The sequence below is a fragment of the Melanostigma gelatinosum genome (genome assembly GCF_949748355.1).
Source record: "Melanostigma gelatinosum genome assembly, chromosome: 7".
NCBI lineage: Eukaryota > Metazoa > Chordata > Actinopteri > Perciformes > Zoarcidae > Melanostigma > Melanostigma gelatinosum.
Window position 1 is genome coordinate 4,380,432 of NC_136640.1, and position 16,179 is coordinate 4,396,610.

General features: G+C 42.6%; 2 protein-coding genes across 2 annotated transcripts; both read right to left on the reverse strand.

Annotated features, from left to right (window-relative positions):
- Positions 1-525: 525 nt before the first annotated feature.
- Positions 526-6,791, reverse strand: sirt2 (sirtuin 2 (silent mating type information regulation 2, homolog) 2). Its single transcript, XM_079271355.1, has 16 exons — positions 6,654-6,791; positions 6,457-6,509; positions 6,196-6,244; positions 5,828-5,938; positions 5,662-5,703; positions 5,463-5,569; positions 5,029-5,085; positions 4,840-4,908; positions 4,627-4,756; positions 4,486-4,545; positions 4,306-4,361; positions 4,131-4,207; positions 3,852-3,903; positions 3,668-3,735; positions 3,055-3,121; positions 526-1,688 (listed from the first exon to the last, which is right to left on the reverse strand). Exons 1-16 carry the CDS (start codon positions 6,667-6,669, stop codon positions 1,560-1,562), a joined length of 1,143 nt encoding a protein of 380 aa, XP_079127481.1. The 5' UTR covers positions 6,670-6,791; the 3' UTR covers positions 526-1,559.
- A 493-nt stretch (positions 6,792-7,284) lies between these two features.
- Positions 7,285-10,525, reverse strand: dmac2 (distal membrane arm assembly component 2). Its single transcript, XM_079272077.1, has 6 exons — positions 10,498-10,525; positions 10,050-10,240; positions 9,367-9,447; positions 8,462-8,601; positions 8,126-8,288; positions 7,285-8,048 (listed from the first exon to the last, which is right to left on the reverse strand). The coding sequence occupies exons 1-6, from the start codon at positions 10,513-10,515 to the stop codon at positions 7,877-7,879; spliced, it is 765 nt and encodes a 254-aa protein (XP_079128203.1). The 5' UTR covers positions 10,516-10,525; the 3' UTR covers positions 7,285-7,876.
- Positions 10,526-16,179: the final 5,654 nt, after the last annotated feature.

Consider the following 16,179-nt stretch of genomic DNA (forward strand, 5'->3'; position numbering starts at 1 on the left):
GGCGTAACGTGCATGTTTCTCAAAACTCAGCCAACTGTCGTACGGCTGCCGCGCTCTTCTGTCTCCTGCAGGCTTTTAATAAACTTTCAATTTTCATGTGAAACTGTTGAGCTCATGTTTGATCTGCGCCCTCCCCTCCCCTTCCCCTTCAGGCCTGCGGTTAACCCAGCCCTGTGAGCAGTGAGAACACACTGCATGAACTCTAATAAAGTGTTGAAAATGCTTCACCATCACTCTATATCATCCATGTTACACATTTTAATCTCACAGCTCAGGAAGAAATGCAAACACTCCATCAGTCAGCGATGGTAACGTGCAGAACATATAAATGCGAGAGACCGAGGGGGTTTCACTGTCTGGCGTATCTCGTGTACATGCAGGTTGGTTTGGCGGCCGCAGATGGAGGTGTTGTTTATTGGTCAGCGTTTCCATAGCAACTCATCACCTTCCTTTTACATGCAGCGGCGCCACTCTTTCTGTTTCCTGCCAACGCGCCGCAGTCGGCACGGTGGCAATGACCAACACGGCATCAGATGAAGCTGAACGGGAGCCCAACACCAACTGATAACCTCAACGGTGTGAGCCTGAAGACCTATCTCTTCAGATAAGATCATCATTTAGTCTTTAGTTTTAGTTTATTAAAATCCAGGGTCCAATGAGATTCTTCCGTCTTTGCTAGAGTTCAATCGGCTTTAAAAAAAAAGAACATTTTCAGCTTTACACTGGTCAACTTTATTGCACGATCTTTGCATTGGTTTCCAGTATGTTAAACAGATGGTAACGTACTTTTTTATTTCATTTATTTAAGTCACGCTTTTTTTTCCAGATAACCCAAATAGTTTCCTATGAAACTACTTAATCACACCGATTCTTGTCTTTTAATCCGTCTCGTGTTCCTGCAGCACTGAAACTATCACCAAAGGTTGAGAACCAACAGCAGCCCTGTTACGTTGTGCATGTTCAGTCTGTTGCTCCATAAGATTAAGAAGACAAACGTTGCCTCATAAACATTGTGTGAGAAGAAATGACAGAAATCAATTCCAACCGGAGAAGGCGGTTAACATGAAAAACAATTTCAAACATTTTAAAGGTTCCACTTAACCTGCTATTATATTTACAACTACCTCAGCTCTCCGAGCAGGAAGTTCATTCTGTGACACAGTTGATGGTTTGGAGACAATATAGCGAGTCTTGATCACACAGCCGGGCTTTTAGAAGATATTAATTACCTTTCACGCTCTGACATCTGTCAATATCAGCATTACTTCAACGACACCGCCCTCTCTTGCAGTAAAATATGGCCATGCATAGAGCTACCGGCCTCAGAAAGAAATACACAGCTGAAACAGATGAAAGCTGGTGCAACAGAAGGGAAGTAGAAGAACGTCAGTAAGGTGCAAATAAATGATAAACAGAAGCATACAACTCAGGGACGCCAAGAGTGGGATTGTTCAGAAGAATTAAATGGAAAATGAGAGCGTGACACCCAAACATAAACCCTGGAATTATCATCTCCCTTTAAAGGGCCCACTCCACACCGACGGCAGCTTGTTAATAAGTTACTCCTCCTTCGTGGGCTCCGGTGCAGAGCTCACCTCGGCGGACTCTGCTTTGCTCTCGCCGGCCTTCTTCTTGTCCTGGCTGTCGATCTTTGCGTGCTCCTGCTTCACCAGCTCCTCCAGCTCCTCCTGGAGAGGGGGGGGGGGGGGGGGGGGGGGAAGTGATTTTAAGCTCATGCTTTGGAGAAGAAGTCCGTCCACGGTGACTTCACACAGGAACATCATCTGTCGGCTACCTTCACAGTTCAAAGGATCTCACCTTTGTTGCTTCTGCTGCAGTTCTACAAGAACACCACAGGTGCACTTTGCACTACATTGTATATTGAGGCACACGAGTGTGGATCCAAACAGATGTGTCTCGATAAGAGCTACTGAAGTCCAATCACTAGATATTCTGTGTCTTGATAAACAGACTGTATACTAACCAAACTAAAATCATTCGTGTTCAATGAACCTCGAGGCAACAAGGATTAATTTAAACCCGATTAAATCCTGGTTCAAATGTAAATATAAAGTAAACGTCAGTTTAATTTTTACTCCAAATTTAGATTCAATTTTGGTTGCACAAAAAAAACCCTTTAAATTCCAATTTAAAATGTAATCCAGCGTAAACTTTAAACATAGACTTGAGGACGTTTAACTGTTTTGTTTGAGATGGATTGAACAAAATAATAATCAGTTCCTCAAAGAAAGTTACGGGACAGACTCGACCCAGATGAGTTTCACAAGGATGCGGAATCTCTCTCAAGAAACCGGTTCAACAAGGAAACGGGAGGATTGGACCAACAGGAAGTCTCTTTTTATTGCCCTTAATGTGACAAGTCGTTTCCTTATTGTGCTGCTGTGTACACGAGAATGTGAAAACATTTTGTGGTCACGTGGCACAGCATCTCGACTCCGTGAAGTCATTGCGCTCAGTCCGCTAAAACAATGAAGTGAGGTTTTTACTATTCTGTTGTTGAAGATTAAACTAACTAGATACAACATGCTGGTAGCTGGAACTTACTTCACTATTCATTTAATCTTATTTTAAGTTATTTTATCAACACATACAGTTCGATGTGGTTTACATCGACGATCAATTCTCAAAGTGTTCCGTCAGTGCGATCATTTGACGCAGCAGGACCTTCTCATGTGCACTTTATACAGCGTGGGAGGAGTCAAATCAGAAAATATGGACTGAAGCTTTAATGATACTGTGCATCTGTAGTTTGTGTTGCAGGATATGGTGGGAGCTTAAAGTCAATTACATGAGAGGAATGCAATCAGAGAGGAAATGAGAGGCACAACAACCTAAAACATACCCTCAGAAATTAGATCACTAAACATTAACGAGCCTCCATTTTAATATTGGCCTCATTACCTCCTGACTGAAGTGATCACCATACGCTCCAAAGCCATTTGTCCTCAGAATCACGTGATTGGTCGGTGATAAATAGCTTGTACACAACCTAGAATGAGCGGAGGATCTACGAGAGACGATCGTGTAACTCACCTTCCATCCCAACAGCTCAGCGAGAGCCAAACAGCCGTCATCACACGTACTGATGTGAGCTACGTCTCTGGAGAGAAGAAAGAAAAGGACACCATGTTGACACCTGGACAGAGCTCCATGCAGCTTCTTCGTTTCCAGCACTGATGCACATTCCAATGTGACAACACTCTCCTCCTGGTTTTCACAAACCGGCATCACCAGAGATGACTCAACAGTTTGTCATTGGTATCGTGAATGAGCAACAATGTTTGTATTTCATGATGACCGTTGAGTGATTCACAAATATTAAGTACAGCAGAAAAACTGTAGTAAAGCACAAACTAAGTATTTTACTAAATGATCGTCATGGACGAAGCGTTTGCATCCTCTGGTGGTACAAAGATGAACTGCATGTTTTACACACAATACACACACATTGTTAATATATCATCTATTACTGATCATTTTGGCTCAGTTGATCAACATTTAAAAACTATTCTTTCTCATATGTATCTGTTCCAGTGTATTTGATCAGATTCAGATCAGATGTGTATTTCTGATGTAAGTTGCAACAGAAAGACAAAGATGGTAAAACGGTTGCAGAGAAGAAGAAGCAGCAGCATCTCTGTATCACCTGTACGCCTTGTCTGAGTCAAAGTCCATCCCTCCTCCAAAACCCAGCAACCCAAACAGAGGATCGGCCTGCACAGAGAAACAAACGACGCTGCACAGACAATCCAAGAAACACATCGATGACAGAAAGGAAAGAGTTTGGATAAAAAGGTCAGGAAACTGTTGGTGGAGGGATGAAGGCTCACCTGCCCGGCCTTCTCCATGTTAATGAGCAGGCGGGGGCAACTTTTTGAAACCCTAAATGACAAAGAAACACAGCAGAGAAAACAAATCCAAAGTAAGTTCCACAATGTGGGTGAGAGGGCGTCTCAGCGTCACGCTCAAAAGAAACTGCAACAAAGATTATATCTGGAATCAAGCCTGAACGGTTCATAATGCAGGAGAGTTTCTCTGGCAGCTGCCACGTTCTGACTGCAGCAGTGTCTGTGGTCAGCAGTAGATGTCAGGAACATGATCTGCATTACCTGCCGACGAGACCCGCAAACGGTTGCACCTGCAGAGACGTCCCCATGATGAGGAGGAGATCACAGCGAGGGAAGTCCTGAGAGGTAAAGGAAGACGAGGAGCGGGTTTATTTCTGCAGAGGGGTTACATCACATTCTCTTCAAACATGCACGCAAACCGCCACCGCGTGCTCACCATCTTCATTGACGTGAAGAAACGGACGGGTAGACTCTCTCCGAAGAAGACGATATCTGGGGGAAGAGGAGAAAGGGACGCAGAGATACCGAGATGATTGGTGACACAATTATCTAGCAGTCATGTTTGTAAAGTAAGAAAAAGGTTCAGAAAGGTCGGCGGAGACAAAGATCCACTGACCTGGCTTCACCAAACTGCTGCACTTGTCACATCGAGGAACGTCTTCAGAAAAGATTTGATCTGCAAAGCAAGAGGACGATGTTGAAGTCAAACAACTCAACATTCCCAGGCTCTCTAAAGACCAACGAAAGTGAAAGGCACCTCTCATCCAGTCCAGGTCGTACTCCTTGCGGCATGAGAAGCTCACGCAGTGGGACGTGTAGAACGTTCCATGAGCTTCAATCAGATCATCTCCCTCCAGCCCGGCCACACGCTCCAGAGTGTCGATGTTCTGAATGAACATGCACATATAAACGTCGATACAGAAACAGACAGATTAAATATACAGTAAGGGAAGAGGAGACTCTTTCTGACCTGTGTGTAGCAGCGTCTCAGGTGCCCCTTGTCCTTCAGCAGCTTCATGAAGTAGTGACAGATTGTCGGCTACACACCAAAAAAGAAAAGAAGTGAGGACAATCACATATAAGGCAGCTGATAGTTTTCTTTAGTAACATAAATATGCCTGAATATGAGACCTACAAGGCAGCAACAAGGGTTTAGTACCTTAAACTGTCCGGGGTACAGCTCCTTGGCCAAGGCAAAGAAAGGCTCTGGATGTTTCTGAGAATGAAGATGCAGCAACATCTTACATGTTATTGAAGCAACAGTGAAGAGTGTCTCAAATCATAAAGAGCAGGATGGTCTTCAGACGACTGTACAAGTGCATCCTGTGCAGTGTTTTTGTTTCCGAGTTGAGGTTATGAGTTCCTTTTCTTAAAAGTGACAACCTAAAAGTGGCATATTCATGGTATTACACCACATGAAAACAAAGGACCAAGAGGCTGACTTCTTAGCTAAATCTTTGATCTTAAATAAAGATATAAAGGTTCCATTATTATGTCTAACAATTTGTCAAAACTGTCAAGGTTTCCTGTGAAAGCTGTTGTAAAGTGTCCTTCACTGGTGTCATTCTTCAAACGAAGCAGTCGTTCGCTCACCTTAAAGTAATCTATCTGGAAGATGGCCTCCGGGTAAGGCAGGTTATATTTCAGCAGGTTTGCGTACAGGCCGGTTCCTGGTGAGCGGAAATCAGGGATCCCAGCCGCTGAGGGAGGAAATGATGTGGACAGTTACAGATTAAACTAGTCGATACTTTAAAAACAATCGTTTTGTGATATTTCAAACTGTGATACTCACATGTGGATATTCCTGCTCCAACCATGCAGATGATGTTTTTACCTGTGAGGACGCAGAGATCAATAAATAATAAGTGCTTTATGACAACAGGCGTGTAATGCAGTGAATAAATCCACTATGGTCAGCCATTATGGACGAGCTGATCTGAAAGCAGGCAAAGACTCACATTTGCCGCTCTTTATGTACTGCGCCACTCCGTCCAGAGTCAGCTCGTCCAGAACTTTGTCTGCCGAGCCGAGACCCAGGGTGCTGGAGAAGAGGTTACGCAGGAAGTCCACTGAGGGAAACACGAAGATGACGACGCATTCAAGAGTAAACACAGCACTGTGTATGCAGGTAGAAATCAATAACATGAGAATCAACTTTAAAATAAAATGTATTCATGAATAATAAATTAATGTGCGCAGTATATCCACAGAATGACTGGTGTATGAGACACATCACATTAAATAACAGTGTAATAATAAGACAGATTAATTTAACTGTAAAAGAGCATACATTTCTATTAAAGTTTCAGATGTCATTGCCACATACTCTCTGTGTGTCCTGCAGCCTCTTCCCCACTGCTGTCGTCGGATTTGTCCTACAAAAGACACAACACATGACGTGTATATGACATTCAAAGCAGCGACTCTACGGGATGAGCCTGTTGTGACCGGCTGCTCTCTTTAACAGATCTGAGTTAGTCAGACGATGGCTTTGTTTGGAAAGGCGACCTCATCGAACGTCACTCTCTCTGCTAACACTCACCAGCTAATGTTGGTATCACAACAGCAGATAGAAATAGTTTCTCACCTCTAGTTCAGGCGTAGCCTCCTCCTCCTCTTCTTCTTCTTCTTTAGGAAGTGCTAAAAATGCAAAATGAAATACCACGTCAAACTCAACAAATGCGTCTCAGTGTGACGAGTTCACATTAAAACCAGCTAGCTAAACTAGCTAGCACCGTCTGACTGACGAAGTTGTGATTTAATTTAACAAATCAGACTTCCTACCTGATGCATCAGACATTTATCCTTCTACTGAGTCCCTTCAACCACAAGGGTAAGGATGGCAATTATTTTAAATCCCAGATATTACGAAGTTACGACAGGTATCTACTGTCGCGAGCACTGGGCTGGATCTTCTTGTTGTTGTCCGTCAGAAACACTGTCCGTGTTCCTTGTGACCCAGTTCCTATGACACAATAGGTTCCTACCGCTGATAATGTCATCCTAAAACTCTGAACTCACAGCGAATAAACACGGATGACATGAGAATTGATAACTTTATCGTAGGCACTAGTACCCAACATGAGGTGTGAAGTAAAATTAGCTCATATAGCGAGTTCTGTTCACATCAAAACTGGCAACCAAATCATTGCAGAGGACATATTCACATACAAAAGTATCAGTGTTTTCTTCATCCACATCCACTCTTCGTCTCCCAGTCTTACTGGTGCGTCTTCATCCCACTGTAGAGTCCGACACTGCAGCAGAACAAGGCTCATACTGGATTACGGGCTTTAGTTTCCTCACATAAGCCTCCACTGTGACGATTAGAACATCCATGCAGACGCACAAAGACGTGTCGCCACATGGTTGTCATTGTCAAACAAGACTTGTGAATTCCTAGGTAAAGGTAGTACATCTTTATTCTGCACATTTACATTTAAGCAAATAAAACCACATTTGCAGACAAAACTTAATTTGCTTGAAAAAGAGCTGATTTTACATTTACGTCATAAATGTGTACACTCGAGACAACAACTTGATTCTGGGGTGGAAACAACACAAGCAGACTGTGATGACATGGATTATATTTTATTCCAGGTCAGTCATGTGATGTCCTTTTGGCCCAAAAATACTTTTCCCCCATAGACATCTGTAGCTCAGTGGCTATTTATTTTTTTAAACGTAAATACACTTCCCAGTGAGAACACATTTAAATCATAAGGTCCTAAAAGTTGTAAAAATGCTCCAATAGCCAAAATCCAGAGATAGTTCCTTCGGCCGTTCATGTGAATGAGTCCAAGAACAAGGCTGAGACGAGGTAAAAGGCAAAGTTAGTCCACTTGCTCTACGGGGCCCATAGATCAACCAAATTGATCCGAACCTGCTGCGATGGTTGAATTGCTGCAAGATGTTTTCTCTACATGTCTTTCAGGTTCTCTCTCAGAGGACTCTCTCTTTCCGAACACAGTCTCTTGACTCCTCCGACTCCCGTCCCGTCCCTGCCCCTACCTCCTCTGCCCTTGCTCTTCCATCTCCTCTCCTCCCTCCTGCCTCAGGCTGTGGTCGTAGCCGGTAGCGATGATCTGGCAGTGCGGTAACATCTCCTCCAGCAGGATAACGACTAACCCAGGACTCGAGATCCGAGGGAGGGACGACACGTCCAGACGCCGCAGTCCCCTGCCACACACAAAGAGAGGAACTTAATACAAATATACTGTTAGACACCAACTTGTTGTAAGTGTTTGGATACTAACTTGAGATTCTTGAGTGCGGACAGGCCGCCTGTAGTGATGTGAGGGCAGTGAGAGATGTCCAGTTCCTCCAGAGAGTCCTGGAACACATGGAGCCTGGCCAGGAACCAGTCGTCCACTTCAGGACATCCTCGTACTGACAGAGTCCGCAAAGATTTCTGCCCCTCTGAGAGAAGACAAAGCAGATCAAAAACACTGGACACGCCTGCTAAATATAGTAAAAAACAGTGCATGTGTCTGACAGATAGAAAGGTCGGTTACAGTAAAGCAAAAGTGATTTTTAAAAAGGAAAAAAATAATCAGAAAAACAAAAAACAAGGCTGATTTGGAGCTCATTACTCAGGTTCCCCAGTCCGATGTAGTTGATGACCGTGTAGCTCATGTTCACTTCCTCTAGCGGTGTGTCTTTGTGAGTCAAGAAGTCCCAGTTGAATTTGCCTCTCCGGTCCGCACGGAACCAGTCTGACTGGCCAGCATACCTGACGATCACATGACAACCAGATCACAGCGGCACATTTCAGACACGGCTATTCAATTGTCATCTCTGCTGCATTATTACAGATTATATGCAATAACATGTCACAACTAGACCCCAACGATGCAAAAGAAAACAACTTAATATGATAATAAACGCCAGGAAAAGTGAGGGACCAAACTGTTGTGGTCTGAGTTCCAAGAAGTAAACAATAAACACCCCATCAATTAGTCAGTCAACAGAAAATTAATAAACTAATCTAATAATTGCTTATTTGCCTTCCCCCCCCCCACCCCAATAAAGTCTTTATAATGTGAGTTTTCTGCTTTTCTCTGTTTCACATCAGGTGCATTCAAAATGTTACGGCTTTGGACCGTTCGTACAAAACCGAGCATTTCAGGACGCCACCCTGGGAACCTTTGATGGGTATTTTCCACAAGTTTTGGACATGTTATAAACCAAACCATTAATAGATTGAATTATCTGAATTGGCAAATCAATCAGTGATGCAAATAATAGTTACTTGCAGCCTTACGTGAAAGCTTCACTGCAGCGTTCTTACATGGAATTAGCTCAAACAGGAAAACAAATCAAACTCCTAAACAGGGTCAGCTGTCAGGATATTTTTAAGAGTTGTAATAAAATGTGTAATATAATGTGTGATCAGTATATATATATATATATATATATATATATATATATATATATATATATATATATATATATATATAAGACAAACAGTAGAGAGACAAGGTAGCAGGGCACTTACCTAAATCCTCCCCTCAGACTCAAGATATAATACGCTGCTGCTATGTCTGCGCCATATAAACCCTGAGTGTAGCCGAAGTATCTGTGAGACAAGAAATAAATCAGTGATGGTTAAATATCTACAGTAAATGGACTTAAAGCACCTCGTCACACCCATTATTTCTGAGAATTGTACTGTTCCTATGAGATGGGCGAATGATACCAAAGCTTGCATAAACTCAATACACTGAGCGAGAGCTTGTGTCAAATGAGGAACACGTGACTGATGGCGCACAAAGCTGTAAAACGGCACTGGTTGCTTCAGAAAGCACTTCATTCAGTTTTAAAGTTTAACTTTATGATCGGCACATTAGCCAGAGAAAAATTGAGACGTGGTGATGTAGGCTACAAATAAATCATCATACATCATGTGCTTAAAAACCCGTGCAAAATATTGTTTTGACAAATCATTATTAATTATTTTACTGCAACATGTTGCACAATACCATCTATATACGACGTAGTGCAGCTGATGTAAATATTGCATATTTCATAATATAATGCAGGCCTGTTTACCTTTTATTGCAAACACACGAGACTAAGAACATTTAAAACCAGGAAGGTGTTGCACAAAACTTTGAACTTTTTTTCAGCCCCATAGAAAGAAAGCTTCACGATACTACACGAAAAATAAAGGTTTCTCACGCGTTCCTCCTCTGGATCCCATTCCTCCTCTGCTGAGACCTCCAGCTGACGAGCATCTCTACGTCATAGAAACGATGGGTGAGGAAGAGGAGGAATCTCGTGTGCAGAGGAGGGGAGGACACCGAGCTCGAGCTCCACGGGCGCCTTGCAACCATAAGGAGAGTCGACCGTTGGCAACATCTGCGTAGAGCCTGTACAGAGAGACACATTCAATAAAAACCCAAAATAAAGCTTTAATAGGACGAATAATACAGCGTTACACCGTTAAACTTGAGCTAACAGCTACATGCAGCGTGTTAAAGTCCTCTAGCAGATTACCAACAACAGCACACACATTCAGCTAAACGTTATAATGAGCGTGTACTCTGGCGTTTAAAACGAGCAAGTGAAATATTGTTGAATCTGCTCTAAACTGTAATAATAAGCCAAAATTTGAAGGGTAACTCACCATGAAGGGGGCCGACATGACAGCGGCGTTCAACGGAAAGTCGTAAAGGACAAACGTCGCAGTTTCGCATTTCAAATGCAGTTGCTGTTCACCATGTCAGCCGCTAAGTGTCGCTGTACGCACGTCTTTGACGCCGAGCAGAGTAACCTGACCTGACCCAAGAGACACGAATGAGAAGCAGTCTCCCACACCGGTGGAGGAGCACACAAACATCTCTGGTTATTATGGTCGTCGGTAATAACTTGTATAAAAAACAATTCAGAAAGTCTGTGCAATCTTTTCAGATCGTACTGTAATTACCGGGCATGAGACCAGGTGGTCATTTTACTTGTTCACATGATCAAAGAGCAAAATAGAGTTCATTGGAATCATGTTTGGCAGAATTAAGGTGAATTAGTGTCCAACAAGTCAACGTGGAGGTAGTAAAATTAAACTTCAGACATTTAAAAGCACAATGCCTTAAATTATACAAAAAACATCCCCAGTATTAAAACTGAAAACACATGATAAGACCCTGCAACACTCTCAAACTGTCTAACTGACTGCAGGAAGTAACATTGAATAATAACTTTGCATTTATAACCATACGTTTTTACATTTTTCTGGTGTTGCTGAAGGTTCATTTGCATCACTATCAAAACTCTAATTCAAATTGATCACATTTCAAACGTCATGTTAAGACCCTGAATGTAACAGGGATTGCCTTCCTGTTAGGACACTACATCAGCAACGGCGTGCACCCGGACCAGGAGCTGGACATCCCAGGTGAGCGCTGGCTCCAATAGAAATGATTCCGTGTTTATTTAATCTCAGCATCATTGTGAGTTTTTGTGGTTGAAACAAACAAAAATAAGATCTACGTTTGAATGCTTGAGTTGAACATTTCTGCTGCCTGTTTGGTCAGCGGCTGTGACTCCTACGAATCATGTTCATACACTCCTGATTTCTAATGCAAAGACATTTTGCGTGGACTAAATGCAACCCAGATTACACGTTTTTTTAAATCAACATGATGAAAGAACTTGTTTATTGGAAGTATCTGCAAAGTTACAAGATGTTTAGTTGTACACTGAACATATTTAGTATCGGCCCGTAGGTACAGCACAATACACCTTTTTCATGCTTTTTAGAAACAATTACGACGTACTGCAGGTTAAAGAGACACTTTTTTTGTTGACAATATATATATATAAAAAAAACAATAAACCAAAACAGATAGAAAGAACAAAAAATCAACAACAATAGAATAATTGTGAAACAACAGCTCAGCAGCTATGCAATCAAACTTCATCTTAGCTTTTTCCAAACACATTCTCCTGTTAAACCCGTGTCTTGTCTATGATAGCAATCAGGTCGTGACAATAAAACCTTGAATTTATGAATAGGAATCGACTATAGTTTGCCAGAAGAAGATAAAAACACTGCATCACTGCTGAAACATGTTCCCCTAGAATAGATACCTCAGCTCACTCTTGATTGGTGCAGAATAAATCATGCACTAACCAAATCAATCACCTCATGGTGGCAGCCAACCGTTGCAGTCTGCTGTAAGTGTGTGTTGTATTACATCTCCGGGCCAATTTTCATTCAATTTCCCTCCAAGCACTGTCTGGTTCTCCTCTTTAATACCACAGGGAGAGAAGACGGCTTGAAACTCTGCTCGCATGACAGATGTGTCACTGAAAAACAAGCATTCTACTGTCGCCATCTCACACACACACACACACACACGCACGCGCGCGCATACACCTCCCACTCACAGTGAGTGTGATATGACAGACGGCTCACACCTGCTGGTGAAAACAATGAATGAATGAGATCTCGGCTTTGGTGTGTTTGTAGAGGACCGGCAGAGAAAAGAAGCAGCAGTGGATGGTGAGACAAACAGAGGGATTCATTGATGTCGTGATCGGTTATGGTCAGTTGGTTCAAACTGCACAACATACTGTCAAAAAAAAATGTAAATGTTTTACTGTAAAACCATGAACATTTGTACACACGTATCTAAAAGGAGGGTCGCGACATGCTAAATTAAAAGTCAGGAAAACTGTTTGCAAGTCATGAGCTGCTTGGTTTTAGAGAGAATGACAAAAGGGTTAACAAGATGGAGGAAAAGGCGGGAGATTCAAAGTCCGTGTGGTCTGTGTCGGAGCCCGAGCAAATCACATTACCGAAGGGTTGGTTATGAACACATGGACCACTGAAGTTAAGAGTGGCTGGCAGAGGGAATGAATGAATCGATACATGCTGGAATAGATGGATCGCCCACTGGACCAGAATTCTAATGCTCTCACAGCACTGACAGATAGAGAATGTTTGTCTGTGTGTGTGTGTGTGTGTCTGTGTGTCTGTGTGTGTGTGTCTGTGTGTGTGTGTGTGTGTTTCTATGCGTGCAAATATACATGTAAATCACCTAAATGGAAAATGTGATATCAAATATGATTTAATATACGTACAGAGCTGTCATGAATTAACCAATTTTCTCACAATATACCCTAATTGACTTACACACACACACAAACAAACACACACACCTTCCTTCATTAAGTGTGCATTCCTCTGCTGCACTATTAATGTGATGTGTGTCCTCTTATCTTTTGTACATTCGCTCATTATTCAGACACCTTTGGGTACTGCTGGTGTGTGTGTGCGTGTGCCTGAACAAGAGCACATAATCATCGTCTTGTTATCTCTCTCTTCCACACATCTGTACTAATTTCCATTGACAGAATTAATTGCAGAGGTGACGAACAGCCCGGCGACCAAACCCCAATGGTCACACACGCCTTGAGTTACACAGCACCGTTATCTTGTAGGGAGACGTCGCTTAAAATAGCACGTCAGCCAAAAATAGCATAAGCTGGCGGAGCATGTCATGGGATACAGACCGCGGCGACCGGTAATTTCTGATGCACCTCAAATCCCCGCTCTTCACTCAAGATCTTCATGTGGCGTTTGCATACTGCACTGACACAGAAATCGGGGTCATGCACATGCAGATGGAGATGAAGATGAAGATGAAGGACGCAAGCGGCGTCCCTTTGGAGATCAATACTCTCCCGTGTGTGAATGAGCAGCTCGAGCAGAGCGGGGTTAGGGTTGGGTTTTCCTCTGAGACTTCACAACAGAAATAAACAGCATTGAATCAATGTGAATTGATTTCTATATGTAGACCTTCTCATTGCCATCCTGTTGCTACTGCAACAGCTTTGGTCCAAGTTTACTTCCTGCCATGTTTCTGCATCAGCAAACATTGCAACAGGAAATACAAAAGGGGTCATTTATAATGTTTATTTTGTCAAGTTTGCAAAGGTCTATAACTCTGTCATCTGTCATCTCTCTCGCTCTCTGAGACAGTGACTGTACACACTGTATGAGTATTCCCGCCAGGTTGACGAGAGTTCTCAAAAGCCTCAGCTACATAGCAGCAGATGAATAATGCAGAGGAGATAAAGGGCTGTTTTCTGCACGCCGGCTACGCCGGCTATGATACATCAGATGTAAGTCGTGAACTGATGCTGACCTCCAAACGCCTGCTCGGCTTGCCATCTCTGCTGTGTGACTTTTGAATGACTCCTTGCATTCAACACTTGCGTAGGTTGTTTTGATGAGTCATGAGCTTTTATTTACCTCAGGATAAAGTATATGCTTGATACACTCTCACAGTTAATGTGTTTTACATTAAGAATATGAATAGATGTAGTTAGGGTTAATATATTATACATCTCAGTCATTTTATATCCTGTCACAATTTTCTATTCCAGTTCTTTCTCCACCCTTTTTCTTCTTTAACTTCCTCTCTTCCTTTGTTCGTCTCACATCCGTCCGGGTTTTCTGTCCTCTACAACCTCCTTTTTTCCCGTAACATGCAAGTCAGGCTGTCATTCAGCTCATGCCTTCTCATTTCCATTCACGTTCCTCCCTAATCTCTCCCTCTCTCCGTCTTTGTCAGCAGAATATTGAGTTCAGCCTGTGGTGCGTAATAAGCACACATGCGGCGGCGCCCACACACACACATACACACACACACACCTACACACACACACACACACACACACACACACACACAGAAAAACAGGCCTACGTGTCAGAAGAAGAGAAGAAGAGAGCAAAGAGAGAAAAAAGGAGACAGAAGATTGAAAACGACTCCCGAGATCGAGCTGCAAATCATGAATAACTAATAACAAGTTGGTATTCCGGCTGTTCGTTGGCGGTGTCATCAATCACGGCCCTGTCTTTCTGCTCCGCTGTAGCTTCATTAAGCTGATAATGGAGTCTGGGCTGCATGTCAACCAGGCAATATCTGCTTCTAATCAAACTATGATTAAATAACCTCTCTGAGCAGCCAAACTCCTTCTGAAGTGTGTTTGCCGCCACATAATCGAACTGATAAATGGCTTTCAGTGCTACTAGTGGGTTTACTGAGCACCACTAGGCTACAGCTTTCTCAGGCATGACTTCACTATAATATGTTACAAAATCAGTCTGCCTCCTCCCCTCCCATGACTGAAATCGTGACCCTTTGCCCTCTCAGATGTTAAGCTGATTAATGGGATGAAGACCTCCAGACGCACAGCAGGAGGTCCGATGATGAAGCCGAGCCAAACCCGTGTCCAAAACACCGATTGGTTTTTTGCCGTCTGGCCCGAATAAGTCTGAGTATTTGTTTGAAGATTATCCTACTGCGGGTTTAACGCTGAGATCAAAAATCATTCTCGGAGATGACCAGTTGTTGTTTTTTAGGAAGCACATGTTTTTATCGATTAAACTGGCAGCAACCCCAAATCTCAGCAGGGATTTGTTTCACCAAAGACTTGTTGCATGCAGTAACATAACATATTCATTACGACCCTTTTTCTCTCCAAATGATTGGACATTTGACGACAACCGCCATCATTTGAGGCGACGCAGTCTAACTTGATGCAGATTTGATGATGCATATTATTTATTTAATGACCTCCGTCGACAATTGAACAATCATACACTCGTTTGTTTCTGTAAATGGTGATAATCCTGGCTTGTTTGCTTTTGTAAACACATTGTTTGGTGACTCATGCTTGGTCAAAGGGGTCAAAGGTCATAGTATACCAATATATGATTATTGTATTTTATAATTATAAAATAACAAGTGTTGTTATAATTATTAATATTATTATTTGTATTATTATTATTAAGTAGCAAGGCAGTGAGACAGGTTGTAACCCAGGATATGGATACTATTAAACACAGCATTAGAGCTCATTTCACTCAGTAGTTTGGGTCATGAACAGAACATGATGCTTGGTTAAATGGTCAAATGTTCTGTCCCATATTTACCCAGCGGTCGGGTTAAAATTGGGTTATTTTGTCAAGCCAGCAGTTTTTTGAGTGTAGCTCAATAACGATTCCTCTAAATGTTTCAGTTAGTTTGGCAGTCACCATCTGGAGCTGTCAGAATATTTGAACCATGCTTGGATGTGTCTCATCACGACCGCCCATCTCTCATAATGTGACTGGAGCGTCGGCTCCCTAGAAAATTCCCAGCACAGACTGTAAAAAGCGTCGAGATCTTTTCTCCCCGACTGGAAGTGACGTCAGTAAAAGCCCTCTGAGAGGAACTTGTGATTTGAGGCTTTATGATGAATCACACTGGCAGCACTTGTCAGCACACTCTGCTCCACACTCACAGAGGCTTTTCACAGT

What these genes read in the sequence shown, in the direction of transcription:
- sirt2 (XM_079271355.1), bottom strand. An exon ending in GTACATAAAGAGCGGCAAAT is followed by an intron (nt 5,704 to 5,827) that starts GTGAGTCTTTGC and finishes GCGTCCTCACAG; the next exon opens with GTAAAAACATCATCTGCATG. An exon ending in TGAGACGCTGCTACACACAG is followed by an intron (nt 4,757 to 4,839) that starts GTCAGAAAGAGT and finishes ATGTTCATTCAG; the next exon opens with AACATCGACACTCTGGAGCG.
- dmac2 (XM_079272077.1), bottom strand. An exon ending in GGGATCCAGAGGAGGAACGC is followed by an intron (nt 9,448 to 10,049) that starts GTGAGAAACCTT and finishes CTTGTCTCACAG; the next exon opens with ATACTTCGGCTACACTCAGG. An exon ending in TCCGCACTCAAGAATCTCAA is followed by an intron (nt 8,049 to 8,125) that starts GTTAGTATCCAA and finishes TGTGTGTGGCAG; the next exon opens with GGGACTGCGGCGTCTGGACG.